Genomic DNA, 19897 nt, shown 5'->3' on the forward strand with positions numbered 1-19897 from the left:
GTATAAGGCCTTTGGTGAGGTGCTGGAGCCAAAAGGAAACTAATTAACACTCCAAACTGCAAAAATCTGACAAATGGAAAGTAGGGCTGCCTGGTTGTAGATTCCCACTTCTTGTTAAAAAGCTGTCTGATTACTCATTTTCTCTGACCATAGGCCAATGGGGAACTACATCTCTTGTCTTTATTCATTTGATTGTATTACCACCTACCGGAAGCCATTTCTGTTACATTCAGTGTATTCTTTTTCTATATTCATGCAGGGGTGCAAGAATTACCACCAATGCAAGAGAAAATGCCATTTTACCACTAGTATAATTTAGCTTAATAGTAGCCTATAATTTAGCCTAAGTCGCTCAAAACAAGACGGGGTGTAGACCCACATCTAAAAATATTCCTAAGTACCACAGCCATGTAAAATTACACAGGAAATCCTGCAAACTGTAGTAGTCGGAAGTCCTATATTTGAACTTTGTTTTTAAAATTTCACATGGTACTGTATAGCCGTGGGATCTAGGGGTGCTGCGGGTGTGCCCCCCCCCCCCCCCCCCCTTCCATAGGTGACGCCCCCGGCAGAAGGTTGAGGAGGACGTTGAGGATGAACGAATGATGGAAAAAGAAGAAAAAAAACTATTTTGTCACGTTATTCATATAAATGAAAAATGGGACTGGGTTGGGGGGGGGGAAATAGTCCTATATTATAAATAAATATTCCTAAACCACACCTTTTTAGGTTTTATTATGATCGCAAATCAGAGTCGTCTGTCCTCTGTTTCCTTTTTAGTGTTTACTTTACAGGCAGGCGCACAAGCTATCCTCATTGAGTGAACAGGTTGTTTACAACATGGTACAGAAACAAACTTCTGATTTCTATAGTGGGCCTAAGTAGTTCCCACGGCTATTCAGCATACCTCAGTCATGCCAGGGTGTACACTGTGACAATGAACATTCAGATGATGCAGTAGGCCTAATACCAATACATTTCATGTGTGGATTGTTTTGTGTAAGGAACATGAAGGATGAAGATAGGTCAATGTGAATGTCCCTTCAAAGTTTAAGGACAATTATTTGAGTATAATTATTACTTTCTAAGCACATGTTGACACATTAAGCCAGAAATGTTGCATCTGTTACGATGCAAAATACTACTGGACCATTACAAAATAGAATACAACATAGATAAAGTTTGGGTACTGAGACGGATAACATGTGACACATTTCAGCCACATGCAGGTCTTCCTCACGCTCAACTTTGTTAATAGTATAATTGTTGCCGTAGCAGGGATTATTTCTGTCCTCTTTTCCCCCATAGCCTCTTTTGTTCAACCTTGTAGTATACCATCTACATTCTGGGCCTCACACAGCATGGAATGTTTGGAATCTCAGAACCTCTTTTATCTGAGGTATGGCTCATTAACCTGCACTGATAAATTGCTAGACATTATTATATACATTCTCTTTACATATTTCACATCTAATATTTAAGGAAGTGACTGATGTGTTATATCTCTATAGACCAAATCATCATGACCTCATCACCAAAACAAAACAAAATACAGTATTTCTGGGTAGATAACACCAGCAGCATAGCATTGGAGCAGTACTATATTCATGAACCTTATTTCTGGAAGAACAGGACCAGTGGCGCTGGAAGTCATTTATTCCAAGGGGGGCTGGGCTGGGCAGGGGACTCCGCGCAGCCCCCCCTTTCCCACGCCACTGAAGAGGACACTTATGATATTGTTTTTGACAATTGAATATATATCTTTTACAAATATCCACAAGTTGACAAACTGGATACTGTAACTAATGTTCTGGACACTTAATTTTATATTATGAAAACGGGCTTAGACATTCTACCAGGAAATAGATGTTTGTTTACAAACAACAAAGCTTTTTGATCTGAGGTCTATTGAGTGCATGATACATTTTGGGGGGTCTGATAGAAAGAAAATTATGAGGGAGGATTATAAATATTTGTGACACAACACGCACAACACAACACGCACGCATGCACGCACGCACGCACGCACGCACGCACGCACACACACACACACACACACACACACACACACACACACACACACACACACACACACACACACACACACACACACACACACACACACACACACACACACACACACACACACACACACACACACACACACACACACACACTTTTATTAGGAGAAGTTTTATTTGGGACTCCTCTCTCCTCCTCTGTCCATGCTCACTCCTCTAGGGGGCGCACCCAACAGTAAACACTGGATTAGGCTATAGTGTGAACAGGCCAATGGAGTGATGCACAGGGAGATTATTCAAGACAGAGTCTAAAAAAAGCCATGCACTGAATGCCTACCCTCACTAGAGGAGCGGAGGCAAACAGTGCTGTAGTACAAGGCAAACAGTAGAACTTTCTTTGGAGCTCGAACTGCCTGTTGCACATCATGACAGGATTGTATTGGATATTTCTGCTTTTCTCTGGTAAGCTGCTTATTACTATTATAAGGCTAGTATCTAACTTATTGAAATAGACCGGGTAGGACATTTGATTGTATTTATCCAAGAACCAGCTTGAAATTGTTTATCCAGGAGTCTTATTTAAACAATTAATGTTGCATATTCATAACTATGCTCTAATAATCCTCATTTATACAGTATATTTTATATACTATGATACAATTAGGCAATTGTACATGTGAACGTAATTCTCTCTCCAAATGTTTCTATGGGAGTAACTGTGGACTCTCAAGACTTGTATCTTAACTTGTGTGTATATTACCTTGAAGAAGAATCCTTTTATTCCATTGCTAGACCTGGTTTAGGTTTTACTGCCAGGCAGGATTTTTTGATCTATGAGTAATAGCCGATACTCTGTGTATCTATATATATATAGCTATATATCTCTGTGTGTGATAGCATAAAGTCACACCAAAAGCAGAGTTGTATTCACTGTCATATCAAAGTAAATGAAACATCTTTTGTGATACTCGAAATTCTGTTGCAAAATTGTACCACCCCACCCCTCCACCCATGACACGCAAAATGCAGGTCAATTTCACACATCAAATAATTCAAAACAGAAAAGTGAAGGATAGACCTACATATTATTCAGTTTCACACAAAGTGGATGTACAGTAAATAGACCGTGGCATATGTTTTTGCAATGAAGCTTGAGTTTGTTTATGACTGTCATCTTTTGTTTTGTTTTCTTCTTAGTGGGCATGGCCTCTTTGGCGAAACACAGATCTCCACGGACTAAAAGAGGTTTACTGGAGCTTGCAGGAGCCATCAAGTGCAGCACTGGGAGATCTGCCCTGGCTTATATGATGTACGGCTGCTACTGCGGACTGGGGGGACAGGGATGGCCAAGAGATAGGGCAGACTGGTGAGGCAACAGGACAGAGATTTTGTCACAGATCATTTATTCTGCAAATTTCAAACAATAACAATAAGGAGAGGATGCCTAATTATGTGCATGACGACTTGGTGGAATAAAGTAAACAAATCAATCACTACAGGAATCACCTATACTTAGTGTACTTGAAAGAATATAATTTTGGTTAGTGAACAATATGCGCTAACCAAAATTATATTCTTTGAATACGCTAAGTATAGAAGTATACACAGTAAAACCCTCAGTGCTCATTTATCCATTTGTACACTTTCAGAGATACATTTACATCGAGAATCATGTCAGTCTTCTGAATGGATGTTATTTAGTCTTCCCAGCTCAATCGATGTACCACTTTTATGTACCCACCATTTCCGGTTCCGAATTGCATGGCAGCGCCAGCACCAGAAATAGTGTGAACCCATTGTACCAGGCGCGTGATGGGTGGGAAAGGCCCAAAACCCTGGACTCAAATTCCACACCCAAATCCTAATTACCGTCTCCGTCTTTTCCTTCCTAACCACAGGCATCAGCCCCCGCAAACCATTTCATTGTTAACTATCTGTTTTGCTAACTCAAGTGGTCCTTCCATTCCTTTAAGAATAGACATGTTGTAATTTAAATCTCAGCACTATGACTATCCATCACATGTCAGACTATTCTCTTATTATATGACATACTGTACAATTTGGTCTAGCCAAAGTGGTTGATGTGTTATTCAGTCTGTTTTGACCTTTATAACTGATACATCTACATTTAACACTAATCATATACTGTAGGTGTTGTCATAAGCATGACTGCTGTTATGGAGATGCAGAACTGGCTGGCTGTGAAACCAAGATGCGCAGGTATCACTGGACGTGTGAAGACAATAAGGCTGAGTGTGGTAATCTTTTTTTCATTTTTTCCCCCATTTTATATTCAACATGATGTGAAAGAGAATAATTTTCACGGTTCATGTAATAATGTTGAATAACGGATTCATGATGTTTGAGTGAATAGTAGTAATAATAATAATAATACTACATTTGATTTATATTGCACTTTATATTTAAAACAAATCTCAAAGTGCTACGATACCAAAATCAAGAATCAAAGTGTACAAAGTACAAACCCCTATGTTCTTTATGAGAACAGTACACAGACAAGTGAGATTGTAGAGATGGTTGCACAAAACCCACATTTAATGGTAATGTTGTGGTAATTTTAAGCTATGAGCCACAGAAGTGCTACTGTAATCATGAATAATAACAGCCTTAATAAGGTTTATTACTATTTAGTTACCTACTAGAAAATATAATTTGTGGAAGATGTTCTCAAAAAAGGTACTTTTTTCATATTGTGAGAACTTAAGAAATATAAGACACTGTATATGCTTGGGATGTTTGACAACATTATGACATACAAACAGTCTGTCATAATGTATGACAAACCTGTACTGTATCATTGTGTAGTTTCCTGTAATCATTGAGAATTCTAGCTCTTTACCACCACCATCCAGTCACTGAAAGAACGTACATGTTACTTCTTTCTTTCTTCATTCCAGATGATCTTAAGGACAAGTGTGAAAAGCTGCTCTGCAAGTGTGACAGGGAGGCTGCCAAATGCCTAAGAAAGGCACCGTTCATTCAGAAATATGCCCTGTGGCCAGACTTCCTCTGCGGGTGTGAACATCCAACATGTAATATTTACTGACTCAATAAATGTACACGTTTTCTTCTCTAGTGATTGGGTTGGTGTGTTAAGTCTCCTATATGAATCATGTTTTTAGCCATGAATCAGGGTTTCCCCAAGAAGTGCGCACGCACGCACGGACGCGCACGCACGCACGCACGCACGCACGCACGCACGCACGCACGCACGCACGCACGCACGCACGCACGCACGCACGCACGCACGCACGCACGCACGCACGCACGCACGCACGCACGCACGCACGCACGCACGCACGCACGCACACACACACACACACACACACACACACACACACACACACACACACACACACACACACACACACACACACACACACACACACACACACACACACACACACACACACACACACCTTTTTGTCCTTGGGCTATCGGATTAGGCATCACAAAATTATCAGTGAATATCTTTCAGACCCAAGATGAGCTGTTATTATGTTTGGTAAATAAATAATAATTTAAAAGCCCTGCCCTTCCTATTAATTACAAATTGAGGCAGGAACAGCAACAATGAAACAAGTCTGTACATAGATAATTCTTTACTTAATATTTTCTTCATGTTTTGGAATTGCATATTTATTGAGCACCCAAATATTACACTTAATCATTTAAACCCTATATACTTGGTCCCCCATGATGGCTCTAAGCCCCCTTCTTTTTCCCCTCAAATATCTTTGCCAAATATAGGCAATCTACAAGCTCACAACATGGCGTGTTATGAGCTCGTAGATCTGCTATTTTTGCCAAATGTTTGCTCCCGAATAAGAACGCTGAGGTTCATGTGGTTATTTGGTTTCCCCAGTGCTATGGTGGGTGAAGTACTACACTACACCTGACTACCCTATTGTCTTTTCTTGTAGAATAAGCTCACGTTCCTCCATTCGGATGCTGGATAAAGCTCACTTTGGCACAGATGACACGAGTATAGCTGGCTGTTAGCTCGGCAATGTAACCCTCAGGCAAAGATGTATCGCCTTTAACAAATAGATGTTAAAGGCGATACATACTAGTACATACATTTGCGACAAGGAGAAAATGATCCCGACAGTCTGTAATCTATCTGTAAATGATCAGTCTGTAAATGACTAATCCATGCAATCAATCACAATAGTAAATTAATTCTAGGAATCTTCCCCCCCCCCCACACACACAAGAATCTTTCTTTACCCGTGGCAACAGGAGCCCTTGAGAATGACCCTTTGTTTAAAACTAATGCCAATTTCCTCCTGATTAAAATGTGATAAAGCATATTAACTGCTTACTTTTTGCGATTATTTCAATTGCTGTAGAAATCTTTTGCAAAAAATGGAGTACAAAAGTCTATATTCTTATTATAGTGTTTATCTTTTAGCATGTGACATTGCATTTTTGTATGTATGGGGAAAGTATGAATAACATCACAACATACCTCATATAAAATGTGTCATTACAGACTAAACGACATAAAGGACATGGGATTTCTGATTAATGTTCCCTTACTTTCAGGAAAATATACAGGAGAATTATAACAGTAGTTTCTTACAATGGGCAGGCCACTGGAGTATATGTCCAGTTTCTCGGAAACTCAGTCAAGACTTAGCCAGAAGATTAAATGTTGATCAGCAAGGGACAGATCAGGTATCTGGTCCCTAACAATAGTATTTTTGTCTCCTGAAACATAGAGCCATGCCTTATAGTTCTGGAGTCTCCAAGTGCTCCAATATTGTAGACAAAATGCTATAATCTTTTTTATAATAATGGTATTTTATTTTATTTACTATTTAAAGTATTTGCTTGTAACTTTTGATTTTAAACAACTTGTGTGTACTATTTGATAAAATTCCACTTAGATGACATGTTAACTTGATAATGGCATGCTCATAAAACTGGTTTGTATTTTATTTGGCAGATTTACTCCTGCAACTTCCATATCTTGATGATGTATTGAATAGTGTGTACGTTACGTAATGTCTGGGCTGTAGAAATATTTTCCTTTTGTGCCACAATATTGAGATGATTAAAACATGAAATGAAACACCAAGGGTTTAAGTCTGCATTTATAATTAGAGCACTACACGCACACGCACACACTCTCTCACGCATGCATGCAACTTTTCACTTGTTGCATGCATACCGCCTCCCCCTGGTCAGCTAGGGCGCCTGATGGAGGGGAAAGGAACTGGTTGGAATAACGTGTTCCTTCCACGTGTTACGTCCTACCGGGGAAACTCCCCCCCTGTCAGGTGAAGGAAGCGGCCTGCTCACTCCTCATGCATTGAAGGAAGCATGAGCTCGGTTCGGGGCTCTCCCCAGGCTGGCAGAGGGAGAGTAGGTAACGCCCAGGATTACAAGCTCAGGCAATTGGCACTGGGTGAAAAAAATTGGTTACAAAAATCGTGGGATAAAAAAAAAGAAGAAAACAATCCATATCTCGAAATATTAGAATATTACACGAGACCACTCAAAAGAAGGCTTTATAATACATATACATATACTGTATATAATATAATATAGTCTTTGTCAGTTGGAAAACTCATATGTCCAAAACTGTTACTTTTCAGGATAAAATAGCAACAGCAGCAGATCTACAAGCTCAAAACGCGTCACTTTGCACCACGTTTCATGTATGCCCTACTTCATACACATAGCTGACACAAGGCAACATTTTGTGTCTGCCAAATTCACACAGTTTTAATATAAATCAACACAAGTTTCGTCCCTTCACTCATTGGATGGAAGTCGGTATGGACCTCTGGGGGAAAAAAATTACCTCTGGGGAAAGAAAATTGCTTGCTATAGAGTGTACCTCCTAAAGTCCTTTTGGAGATGCACTTCTGCACCTCCACAAATGTGAAATGTTGTAGACACAATATTTCCCCCCACGCACGCACGCACAGATGCACATTTCTTTTTTTGGGGGGCTTTTCTGCCTTTATTGATAGTGTATAGTGGAGATGGACAGGAAACAGGGAGAAAGAGATGGGGAGAGACATGCAGCAAAGATCGTCAGGAACGGGACTCGAACCCACAATGCGCTCATCCAGGCTACATTAGAGCCTATAAGTGCCCGGACTCCTGATGCATATTTAACCACAATCTACTCTATAAAAAGGCTGCCTTACAGGGGTAGGAGACAACCAAGTAGGATTGACAGACTTGACACAGGAGAGCCATTTTCACCAACATGCAGTTTGTTTTAGAGGCTATCAGCTCGACCTGTGGGTCCGTTGCTGCCTTCCAGAGGTCATACATGTCCTGGCCGTGATGACCATGCGAGTCCATCATCTGCCTGTAAATGCATGGGTGGTAGGGCGCCTTGACCCCTCAACAACCAGGCTCCTCGCTACCTTTCTGAACTCCTTCAACGCCCCGCCCCCTCCCGCTCCCTCAGGTCTGGTAATGCCAACCTCCTGGACACGTCCCCAAGACAAAGAAATCTGGGGTAACAGGGCCTTCTCAGTGGCCGCCCCCTCCCTATGGAACTCACTCCCAGCTCACATCAAAGCTGCCCCCACCCCCACCCTCACCACATTTAAAACCACACTCAAAACCCACCTTTTCCGACTCGCATTCCCTACCAGGGGATTATGATTTGGTAGGCCCTACCTAATCATAATCCCCTTTAGTTTAACCATTTAACTCGTTTTTTTCCCCAATAAAGATGTTTTTATTCTCTTTCTGTAAAGCAAATTTGAGTACCTAGAAAAGCTCTATATACATTGTATGTATTATTATTATCATCATCATCATCATCATCATCATCATCATCATCATCATCATCATCATCATCATCATCCTATAAGCCACCAAGTCTCTGTCCACAAAGAATGTCTGTCTGCAAATCTCTGTACGGGGCATAACTCGGGGAACGATAGATCAAATGGTCCCAGATTTGGGGTGTGAGAGCTTCAGATGACCCTTTGATTGAACGTACCAAACGGCAATATAGGCTCACTGGAAACTCTGCTGCACCAGTGGGTCTCAAATTGGGGTCCAGGGACCCTCGTGATTCCTTGAGGGGGTACCAAATGTCCCCTTAAGGGTCCATTTGGTTCCATTTGTACACTCTCAGAGTTATGGGGGTCCTTGAAATTTAAAAGTTTGAGAACCACCGTACTACACTAAATGGAACAGAGCCTTCATTAGAATCATTGCTAACACCTGAGAAGGAAGTAAGGAAGGGGCAGCGTGATCTAATATGAGAGTGACAACACTAGCGTCGACACCCATTGTGAGAATGGAATGCGGAAATGCTCGTTCTATCTCAATGAAGAAGTTCCAATGTTTGGAACTATAGCCCATAGCGGCCCGCTTTGCGGCGAGATCAAAGCGTGTCATAACTCTCTCTCTATATGGGTCTGGGAAGGGGCCCAATTTCTTTCCAATATGGCTGCTGTGCATAGAGCCCTTTTGGAGGGTCTTATGGATCCCAAGAATCCAAAAATCTGAGGGCCTGACAGGCACAGGATTAAAAAAACAATCTAAGGTGGAGGCGCAATTCTAGTCTTCTCTGGTAGGTTTATCAGGCAGGGCTTTGTGAGACGTTTGTGCCAGGCTTCGTGTGACATTCGTATATCCAATCAATTCCACATTGTATCCTTATATTTGTGGGATCGCTTTAGCGATCACACAATCCCACACTGTTTCTTCAGGAACAGTACTTTCTAGTTATGTATATTATTCTCACCAGTAGAGGGTGTAGTATATACCCAAATGTTTTATGTGACTGTAAGGGTATGGTGATATGACGTAAGTCTCATGGCCTGAAGATAGAAAAGATCAGAGTCTCTGAGCCTCCTGAGTCGGGCCACTCTGTACAATTTGCCAGACGGTAGCAGAGTGAACACTTCATTGCTGGGGTGATCCTTGATCATTATTTTAAATCTATAGGCCTATGTAGATTGCAGTGTACCACTTGTGAACACAGTATTAGGAGAGGATGCTATGGTGCAGTGTCCAAGGTCCAGAACTGGAAATAAGTATCTAGGTCATGGCCCACAAACACTTGCTCAATTGCTCAATTGTGTCCAATCATCACTGGATAATGAGTGATGAAGTTGTGAAAGTCATATGCTCTATTCATAACATGGCAGGGATTCCTCAGATTCCTACATTTACTTGTCCCAAATTTCTCAAATGAACAATTTAAACTTTAGGTTTTTGTAAATCTATTATTATATAATAAATAAGAACGAGAGGGAAATGCTGTTAGGGAAATGCTGTTAGATCATACAGTACTGTAGATATAAATGTTGATATAAATCCATAGATGCACATAGATTTTCATAGACAGTAACTTATCAAGGAAATATTGTGCATACTGTAGAATTATAAAATTATATTATATTATCAATATTAAACAATGCATACAGGACATAGATATTTTGATCATCAACTAATTGGGAAAGAACAATGTTTCTCTATGTTATTCCCTCAATAGGAAGCTCCCACAGACTCTGGGTTTGTGGACTGTCATGTGCTGCAGGCTATGTAACACATTTATTTTATTTAATGTAGATGACTATTGAAATATATCCCTAGTAGCTAGTAATCATAAATGTGCATGAACAGTAAGGGAAATTGCCAGATGCCCTGCCGGGGATTAGCTGCTGTTTACACACACACACACACACACACATAAAAAAAAAAATTAAAAAAAAAGAAAAGTCTTATGTACATTTAAAGCGACACTTTTTAAAGAATAAAATGTAATTTTGTCCAATATGTATGGTAGAGTATGTTAATACAATATAACTTAGGCCTATACAATTCTCAAATTAAGTGAACTTTTTGTTGTTGTTGCTAGTTTCCATACTAATCATGAATTTTCAACTTCATTTGTCAGTGCAATGATCACATTTTGGTGTGCAACCAGAGATAATAGAGTTATACCCTAGAAGACTTAATTAATGAACAATTAAGTTAAAGTTCTCTCTCCTGATTGGATACAATTTATATTCCAACCTAAAAATGCATTTTCTAAAGAGCTGGAGGTACAGTTACTGAATACTCTACAGCAATATAGGCTACTATCAGAATAGAGCTATATAACACTGATTTTAACACAGCATAATAATCATCATTATTATTGTGGGATCGCTTTAGCGATCACACTAATGTTATCTTCACTAGTTATTATTATTATTCCGCCCGTTTTTGGATTGGTCAAGCTTCACGTGACATCACAATATGTAATATATATAAAATCATAAAAATAAAAAAATTTATCAGGAACAGTACTTTCTAGTGTGATACTATCAACATTCATCCTTAGCGATCCCACACTGTTTCTTCAGGAACAGTACTTTCTAATCTGAAGATGTTATGCAAGCTAGCATTTATTCAGTACGGTGTGGAGCAGTCTGAACTCACACATGACATCAGGTGGGAACTGGCAGCTATGACTAGCAACAATAACTGAAAACATAACATAGCCCTATAAAAAGAGAAACAAACCGTATAGTTTTGGACCGCGACAGAGGCGTCTCAAGCAAACTTTTTTTACTTTCATATTGTAATTATGTCATGTATCTCCTATCAAACAACTAGCTTTATTATTTTAATATTCAATATATATATTTTTTTATCTCATGACATAATGATTTTATAAGGGGGGGTTTGGGGGGGGCACCAAATAATCTTTCTTAGGGCTACGAAAACCCTAGGGCCGGCTCTGCTTGCAGGGTATCAAACGGAACAGATCCTTGCGGACGCTTTTTCGTGTCTGCCTGGATGTTGTGGAGAGGATGACTCACATTGACCATTAAGGCCCGTGTCTTATTGTTTGTGCTGATCTCTCCACAGCAGACTCCAGTAGGAAAATTGTCGACTATTTTCACTCAAAAGGAAAAGCATTCATTCATCGTAATTGAGGCAAATAAGGTTTGAAATGGCCGGGATAATGGTCTGAAATCAGCCCTGATACAACAACAAAGCTGTTGTGGTGCAAGCAGTGTTGCAAGATTCTGTAAGAGAAACAAGCAACCAGGTATAGGAAAACCAGCCCAAAAGAAGCATCTATGGGCCACATAGATATCTACCGATCCGCTGGGCATCAAATTATTTGCTTAGGAATGAGACTTTAAACTTTAAACTGTTCATTCTTGAGAGGAGTCATTCATTCACACACACACATATAGTGTGTTTTTATCACACTATGCCCAAATATGGATTACTGATATCATAGTATTGACACAATTCAGATCATAGATTTTGCCATAATAGCCATTCAGGTTGAGTAATGTCATTAGCTATTCCATATAATGATGTCATCACACAATAATATCACATCATTATTACATCAGATGTAATTGTCCTTTTAAATGTCGTTATTGCATTTTCCAACACAACACCATTCAGGGACTTCTTACAACCTCTTCTGTAAATTAGTTGCACTGATTCACAGTGGTGTTGGTGTGTGAAATGTTTCAGTGGACGATGCATCTGAAAGGAGGAAGTAAGAGTTACTACCGAGCTGCTGTGGTAGTCGGACACAAGGTGTACTCATTTGAAGGATACAGTTACAGTAACAAGAACAACAGTGATCAGATTGAAGTCCACGTCTTCAACACAGTGTCTCTACGCTGGAGGAAGTTGACCCCAGAGACAATTGGAAGACAAGAACATCACCTTGAGGTTCCCTGAGTGCGCACGGGCCACACAGCTGTTCTGGTAGAAGAAATTGTCTACATCTGGGGGGGATATCCTTACTGTAACGTGCTTTATGCATTTGATGTTGACAACCACAGATGGTCCAAACCCAATATTTCTGGTAATGTTCCAGAAGGGAGGCAGTACCACTCAGTCTCTGTCTTGAGGAAAGTCATGTATATTTATGGAGGAAAAGTCCAACTGACTGGACGCACTAATGACATCTACAAGTTGGACACCACCACAATGGTCTGGTCTTTAATTAACACCAGAGGCACTCCAGCACCTGGATCATCAAGTCACTCTGCCACAATCATCGGGACAAAGATGTTTGTATTTGGTGGCAGGGGGGTCCCAAAGGTCTGCTACAACAACATCAGTGTGTTTGACACAGAGACCAACTGCTGGCTGAGCACAAATTCTGCACAGCGTTCTCCAGAAGGACGCGGTGGTCATTCAGCCTTTGCCTACAATGGAGAGCTGTACATATTTGGTGGCTACAACGCGATCCGGGACTGTCACTTCAATGATCTGTGGAAATTCAATCCACAGACCTTCTCATGGAAGAAGGTTGAGCCCAAAGGGAAAGCCCCATCTGGGATGTCTTGGATGGTTTGTTGCATGGTGGGAGATCGTATCGTACTCTTTGGAGGATACAACATACCTATTGACGTGTATATCTTAGATTTGAGTCCGAATCTGAAGATGTTATGCAAGCTAGCAGTTATTCAGTACGGTGTGGAGCAGTCTGAACTCACACATGACATCAGGTGGGAACTGGCAGCTATGACTACCAACAATAACTGAAAACATAACACAGCCCTATAAAAAGATAAACAAACCGTATAGTTTTGGACCGCGACGGAGGCGCGCCGTCTCAAGCAAACTTTTATTTATTTATTTATTTTAATTTACTTTATCTTCACTAGTTATTATTATTATTCCGCCGGTTTTCGGATTGGTCAAGCTTCACGTGACATCACAATATGTATTATAAATAGGTAGGACAGAATTAATTAATTAGTACTTTCTAGTGTGATACTATCAACATTCTTAGCGATCCCACACTGTTTCTTCAGGAACAGTACTTTCTAGTTATTATTATTATTACTAGGCTACTACTACTACTAATACTGCTAGAAGGCTGTAGGCCTTGCAAGGAGTTGCAAGTCTAAATGGATGAGGGAACTTGGGAAAAGAAACTGTAGGCTACAGCTTTTAAATGACTTGATAATGATAATTGATTTAAAAAAAAGTTCAAAGTGGATTGAATAACATGTAGGCTAACAAGAACAGGAGACCTGGTTCTGCCAGACCCAGACTTCACATGACGTGTCAGCCTGTGTCTATGCCCATGTATCGACGAAAGGGGGACAGACTTTTATGGCTGGGGCCGGAGGACAAAGTGACAGACTTTTTTTTGGCTGGGGCCGGAGGACAAAGTGACCATGCCCATGTATGGACGAAACAGGTACAAAGCCTCATGTAAGCCTGACCCCTTGGGTCTGGCAAAAAGACTATCTAATCTAGTCTCCATGTTTATGTCACATGATAACCAGCCATGTCTATATCAGACATTTGATCCACTAGCCTTAATAATCAACTGGAAGGATTTCACAATCGTGGGTGATTATGCTCCTCGCAGCTTCCAAGGTAGAAGTCACACATCTCATGTTCAATTTACAAAAGGCACGGACGGGGTTCGAACCCGCGATCTTCGGTTTACGAGACCGACGCCTTACCACTTGGCCACCGCGCCTGCGCCTTACGGACCGCCATGAGAATTTATCAACAATAAACCTACTAAACATCTCCGTGTTGATGGATGGCGGTATCAGAAGTGTAAACACGTTGAATGCAGAGAACATTTGTCAACCATGCCGCGTAAGGACATGTAGCTAGAAAGCTACACAAAACGGACCAACGGAGATGATGATGTATCTCTTTGGTTCAGCCACTAGAGGGAACTGTTAGCTTCAATTTATAGCGTCACCAACGACTCACCATCTGAAACGTCATATCATGGGTGGGTGAGTGAGTGTGCTTGGCTATTTATTAAGGATCATAGAGTATTAATTATGATGTATGTCAAAAGCAGTATGTTTCCGTCATGGGCTATACAATAATCATCATTATTTTTCCAGTTAGCCCTACTTCGTCATAGCTTGCGCCTTGCGGGTTATGCCCTTTGGCTTTGGGAACGAATGCCCCTCCGGTACAGTTAGCATTATCAGAGTACCCGCTGATGCTGCGGTTGAACCTGTTGTAATAATACTTTCCGTGCACATTATCTAAGTACCTGGAGGCCATGACATCACTGATGTCATGCACATATGACCAGGAGGTCCAAATATGGGCATTAAAGGGACACAGCCGAGACAGATCAGAGATTTGTAGATTTATACATAGGCTACAAGAGGTTCGGGCCACTACGCGGCCCTCACACCTATACGTCGCACCCGCCGATCCAACTGATATGCCCATATATGGAGATCTCTGATGTCATCAGTATATGCCCATATATGGGTATGCTGATATGAACACATGGAGATCTCTGTATCAGTCAGTCCTTGTCCCTTGTATGCCCATATATGGAGATCTCTGTATCGGTCAGTCCTTGTCCCTTTTATGACTATATGGAGATCCCTGATGTCCCCCTTTTGTTCCCATATAGAGCTGACTGATTTGTTTGTGCCTGATGCCATGAGGACACATTTAGGTTAGACAACACACTCCATATTTGGGCGTGGCTGCATTGGAAACTCCTTATATGGTTATGGCTGAGTCATGGTGATATGAGCATGACGTCAGAGTTTCACCGGCCGGGCCTCCCTTAAGCTAATTTGAATAAAGGATTTATGGACAACCTGCACCGATCCGACTGACTTCCCATCGGGCATCACTCCCGCAATACACATGCCAAGTTTGTAGTTGATCTGTGGGAAAGTTCTTGAGATATGTAGGGAAAAGTTTTTTTTGTGAATTTATGTGACGTATAGCAAAACTAGCCAAGTTTGTAGATCTACTATTTTCGCAATTTCTTAACATTTTGACAATTGTTTTGACAATTTTTGCCTATAATGACATGTCCAGAATAAGGGCACCTGATTGAAAGTGGTTAGATTTCATTCTAACAATTCTTTATTATACTGTAAGACGTGTGAACGGTGCTCTCCGCTGGCATAGCTGATAGCCGTTCTATGAGATCCAGTTGGGTGTTTGTAATTCCTTAAGTTATACAATATGCATGAGGCCAAGCTGAGTCTTCTCTTCAAGACATCAAAGATAGCGCTCGCCTTTGGCGTCTCTATTTGATCAGGTATCCTAGAGGCTATTTGAAAAATGAATAAGGCCCATTTCCATTGGGAATGCCTTGGAGTTGCAAATCACACATGTTGAGTAGCTATTCACCTTGACCTGCTAGAGCACCAAATTATCACTGAAGGTTTCTGTTACACAGCAGGCTATTCAATTTGTGGCAGCAAACATTGAGCACCTTAAAATGTTATTGTTCAGATAAAATTCCACACGTGACGTGCATACGTATCTACGCGGATAACAATAGGCCTACTCTACAATAGCAGAATATTATACTTGGTTGGAGCTTTTATTGGTGAGGTGATGTTACAAATTTGAAAGTTGTTGAATGTAATAGAGCAAATTATTCAGTGACCTAGAAATTAGTGGCACCTTGTAAATATCGTGTTTCCCCTATATGCATGAAATATGACCACGGCTACAACATTTTTATGTAAAACATTTTTATTTATTGGAAGACGGCTCCATCTTTATAAATAAAAATTATATCATTTTGTGTGTATCGTTTTTCAGTATTGGCCATGCACACGAGTGTTTTGCCTGGAGGAGGTTCATAGGGCCTCCATGACTCCGCAACACCTGTCAATCTCAAAGACACCTGACTTCTTAATTGAGCGCTATTTTTGTCTCCGCCAGGCCAAAAGGCATGGCGAGAGAGTATGTTTTTCCCCCTGTCCGTCCGTCCGTCCGTCCGTCCGTGTGTCCGTGTGTCCGTCCGTCCGTCTGTGACCAGCTAATCTCCGGCACCGTTGTCTTGATTGCAGCGAAACTGTGCACACACACTCCCTGGATGGGATTCAGAACCTCTGCCCCAAATTTTTCTCATGGTCCTTTTATAGCGCCACCAGGAGACCGATTTGTGCAAAACATATTTTTTGACAGTACTCCTACAGATTTTGTCCAAAAATCACGCAAATCGGTACACAGTATCTCTATAGTCATTAAACGAAACGGGTCTTTCACATTTCTCATATTCCATCCTGAAAAATGTCTTCCAAAATGTGCAGGAGTGCTCCGTTTTGAACAAAATGCCTAAAATCATGAACACAGCATGCAATTTCCGTGAAATTTTGCACGTACATTCCCATTAGGCCGAGGAAGAACTACCATTTGAAAATGTTCAAATCAGCCTCATGGTGGCGCTATAACAGGCCGATTCGTGTTTTTACCTATAACTGCACCGATTTGTGTAAAACTTTGTATGCACACTCCCTAGAGGTCAAAGAAAAACCTTAGCCCTGCATTTTTCACATCTGCCTTTTATAGCGCCACCAGGAGGCCGACTTATGTAAAACACATTATCTTACACACAATTGTATCCAAATTTCACGCAAATCGGTACACATGATCTCTATAGTCATGTGATCATGACGGATCTGTTAGATTTTTCATATTCCATACTGATTGGCTAAGATTGACATCTAAAGTTTGCATTATTGGCTTGTTTTGAACAACATTCCGATTGCGGTCAAACTTTGCACGCACATTCACACTATGTTGAGGAACAAATGCCACCCTTTTTTAACATTGGCCTGTTATAGCGCCACCAGGAGGTCTAATTTAGCTAAACAAATGTTTTTAACAAAATGCCTCAAATCATGAACGCAGTCAGTGTCCGATTGGCACCCTTTTCACGCTGGCCTATTATAGCGCCACCAGGAGGCCACAATAGCCTACCTGACCTGGCGGAGACCTGTGCTCCGAGGAGCACTTTTTCTAGTTATTATTATTATCTCTGCCAGGCCCTTTGCACCCTGTCCGTCCGTCCGCGTGTCCGTCCGTCTGTGTTTGTGTTCGTCTGTCTATGAACCTGCAGCTAATCTCCAGGACTGTTGGCCCGATCGACGTGAAACTGTGCAGACACACTCCCTGGAAGCCAGAGCAGAACCTTTGTCCCAAACGTTTTACATCGGCCTGTTATAGCGCCAGCAGCAGGCCAATCTAGATTCTGTCAGATTTTTCATATTCCATCCTGATTGGCGTTTTGAACAAAATGCCTCAAATCATGAACGCAGCGTGCAATTGCCGTGAAACTTTGCACCCTCTTCCTGTTATAGTGCCACCAGGAGGCAGATTTTTGCAAAATAAATATTTTATATTACTCCCACAGAGTACAGAGTCCAAATGTCACGCGAATTGGTACACATTCTCTATAGTCATGTGATCCAGACGGATCTGTCAGATTTTTCATATTCCATCCTGATTGGTGAATTCCAAACATTGCTGGCCCACAATAACCTACCTGACCTGGCAGAGACCTCAGTGCTGAGATGAGCACTTTTTCTAGTTATTATAATAATTATTTATTTTACATATATATTTGCCACAGCTGCTACAACTTAATCCAAGGGGAAACACTGCAGATACTGCTGAGTTATACACTCTTTGTTGGTTAATGAGTCAGTGAACTGTGGGGTCATTAGAATGTAATGACCCACAGGGGATAATTATATTGGATGAAAACATAAAAACGGTTTTAATATTATGAATCAATTCAAGACCTGAGACCCATATTTCAGTCTGAGATCATAGTATTGTTCTAGGGTATTGTATTCATGTGGTGAGCACTAAATAACTCACTCCCTGAGAGTATATGACAAGTGCTAATGTAGCCACCTTTTAAATAACTTTAGTTTGTGTTTTCTTCTCCTTGAAAAACCAAGCTTATTTTGCTGTGTATATGGGATTACCGGTAGGCCTATACTGTAACCAACTGTATTCAACTGTTTACTGAACAAAGATATTATATGCTAAATAAATAAAGATTTACTTGGTCTTTCATTAGGTCTAGAATTTAGTAGATGTTACGTTGAACAATTCAATTAGTATTTCATTATGTAAATAAAATACATTTTATATAGTGTTTCACTAGAGAAATATTGGTTCCTAATTTGTATATAAATTAGGCATCAAGCAGATAACATAGCATGGCTAAAGAATGATGAACACCCTTAAAACGTATAATTAGTTGCGTGCTGGTGACGTACACCGAAAATAGCAGATCTACAAGCTCACAACATGTCATGCTGTGACATGTTGTGGGCTTGTAGATTGGCTATTTTTGGTGTGCTTGAGTTCTCTGTACTTGAGAGGCATTAAATGCAAAAATAAATATGTAATCATGCTGTCCTATGAAGGCTCTTAAATCATGTAGCTATAGCTGAGCCAAAGGATTTTTTTATTGCTCTGGTAATTCAAAATATGATCCATGTTTAAATCAATTTTCTTTGGCTAATTAGCTGAGACTTCATCAGAGAAGAAAAATAAACACTGCTTCTTTCTGTAGGCTATGACTGACATCCAGTTAGGGAGACCAGATACCAACAAACCAAAATGTGGGAAGAGTATGTTTGTGTGGGACAATGTATGACACCTTACCATTGCTGAGAGGTATAACATTTTGAAGGTCTAACTTACAAAATAAAATGTATAGCCTATTCTGCCCCTTAGTTTCTATCATCTCTATGCTTTGCCTCTGGTTGATTCAGTAGCACACAATTAGACTATGCGGGTTACAGGTTAGGCCTTTTAGCATACTTAAAGTAATACTAGGTAACGTTTTCAACAAAACTAAAGTTAAATTGTATATCTTTTGCGAGTGGCAAAAGTTTCACAACACCCACTCCGTGAATTTCACCCCCGGAAGCCTTTTATTTATATATTTTCTATTGAACGTGTACGGGGGGGACTTTCCCGGGAAAATGACGTTCCTGGCCAACGTCATGACGTCGTGGCCGACGTCCTCAGGAACTACCGCAACGGTTTCCTGTTTGGCCAGGAACTACCGCGCTATTAACAAAAAGGAACCTCACGCTGATTTTAAGATAATGTAGGATTGGGAGATC

At 40.7% G+C, this 19897-nt stretch overlaps 2 protein-coding genes across 2 annotated transcripts; both read left to right on the forward strand.

The window, feature by feature from the left end:
* Positions 1–2347: 2347 nt before the first annotated feature.
* On the forward strand, positions 2348–5225 carry pla2g10 (phospholipase A2 group X). The gene is made up of 4 exons (XM_080446733.1): positions 2348–2483; positions 3219–3387; positions 4173–4279; positions 4940–5225. The coding sequence occupies exons 1-4, from the start codon at positions 2447–2449 to the stop codon at positions 5086–5088; spliced, it is 462 nt and encodes a 153-aa protein (XP_080302859.1). The 5' UTR covers positions 2348–2446; the 3' UTR covers positions 5089–5225.
* Positions 5226–12521: 7296 nt separating this feature from the next.
* On the forward strand, positions 12522–13541 carry LOC308099449 (kelch domain-containing protein 3-like; the record flags this gene model as incomplete). Its single annotated transcript, XM_080448192.1, has 2 exons — positions 12522–12540; positions 12748–13541. 2 exons carry the CDS (start codon positions 12522–12524, stop codon positions 13539–13541), a joined length of 813 nt encoding a protein of 270 aa, XP_080304318.1.
* Positions 13542–19897: the final 6356 nt, after the last annotated feature.

Source organism: Gymnoscopelus braueri (genome assembly GCF_963280865.1).
Source record: "Gymnoscopelus braueri genome assembly, chromosome: 13".
NCBI lineage: Eukaryota > Metazoa > Chordata > Actinopteri > Myctophiformes > Myctophidae > Gymnoscopelus > Gymnoscopelus braueri.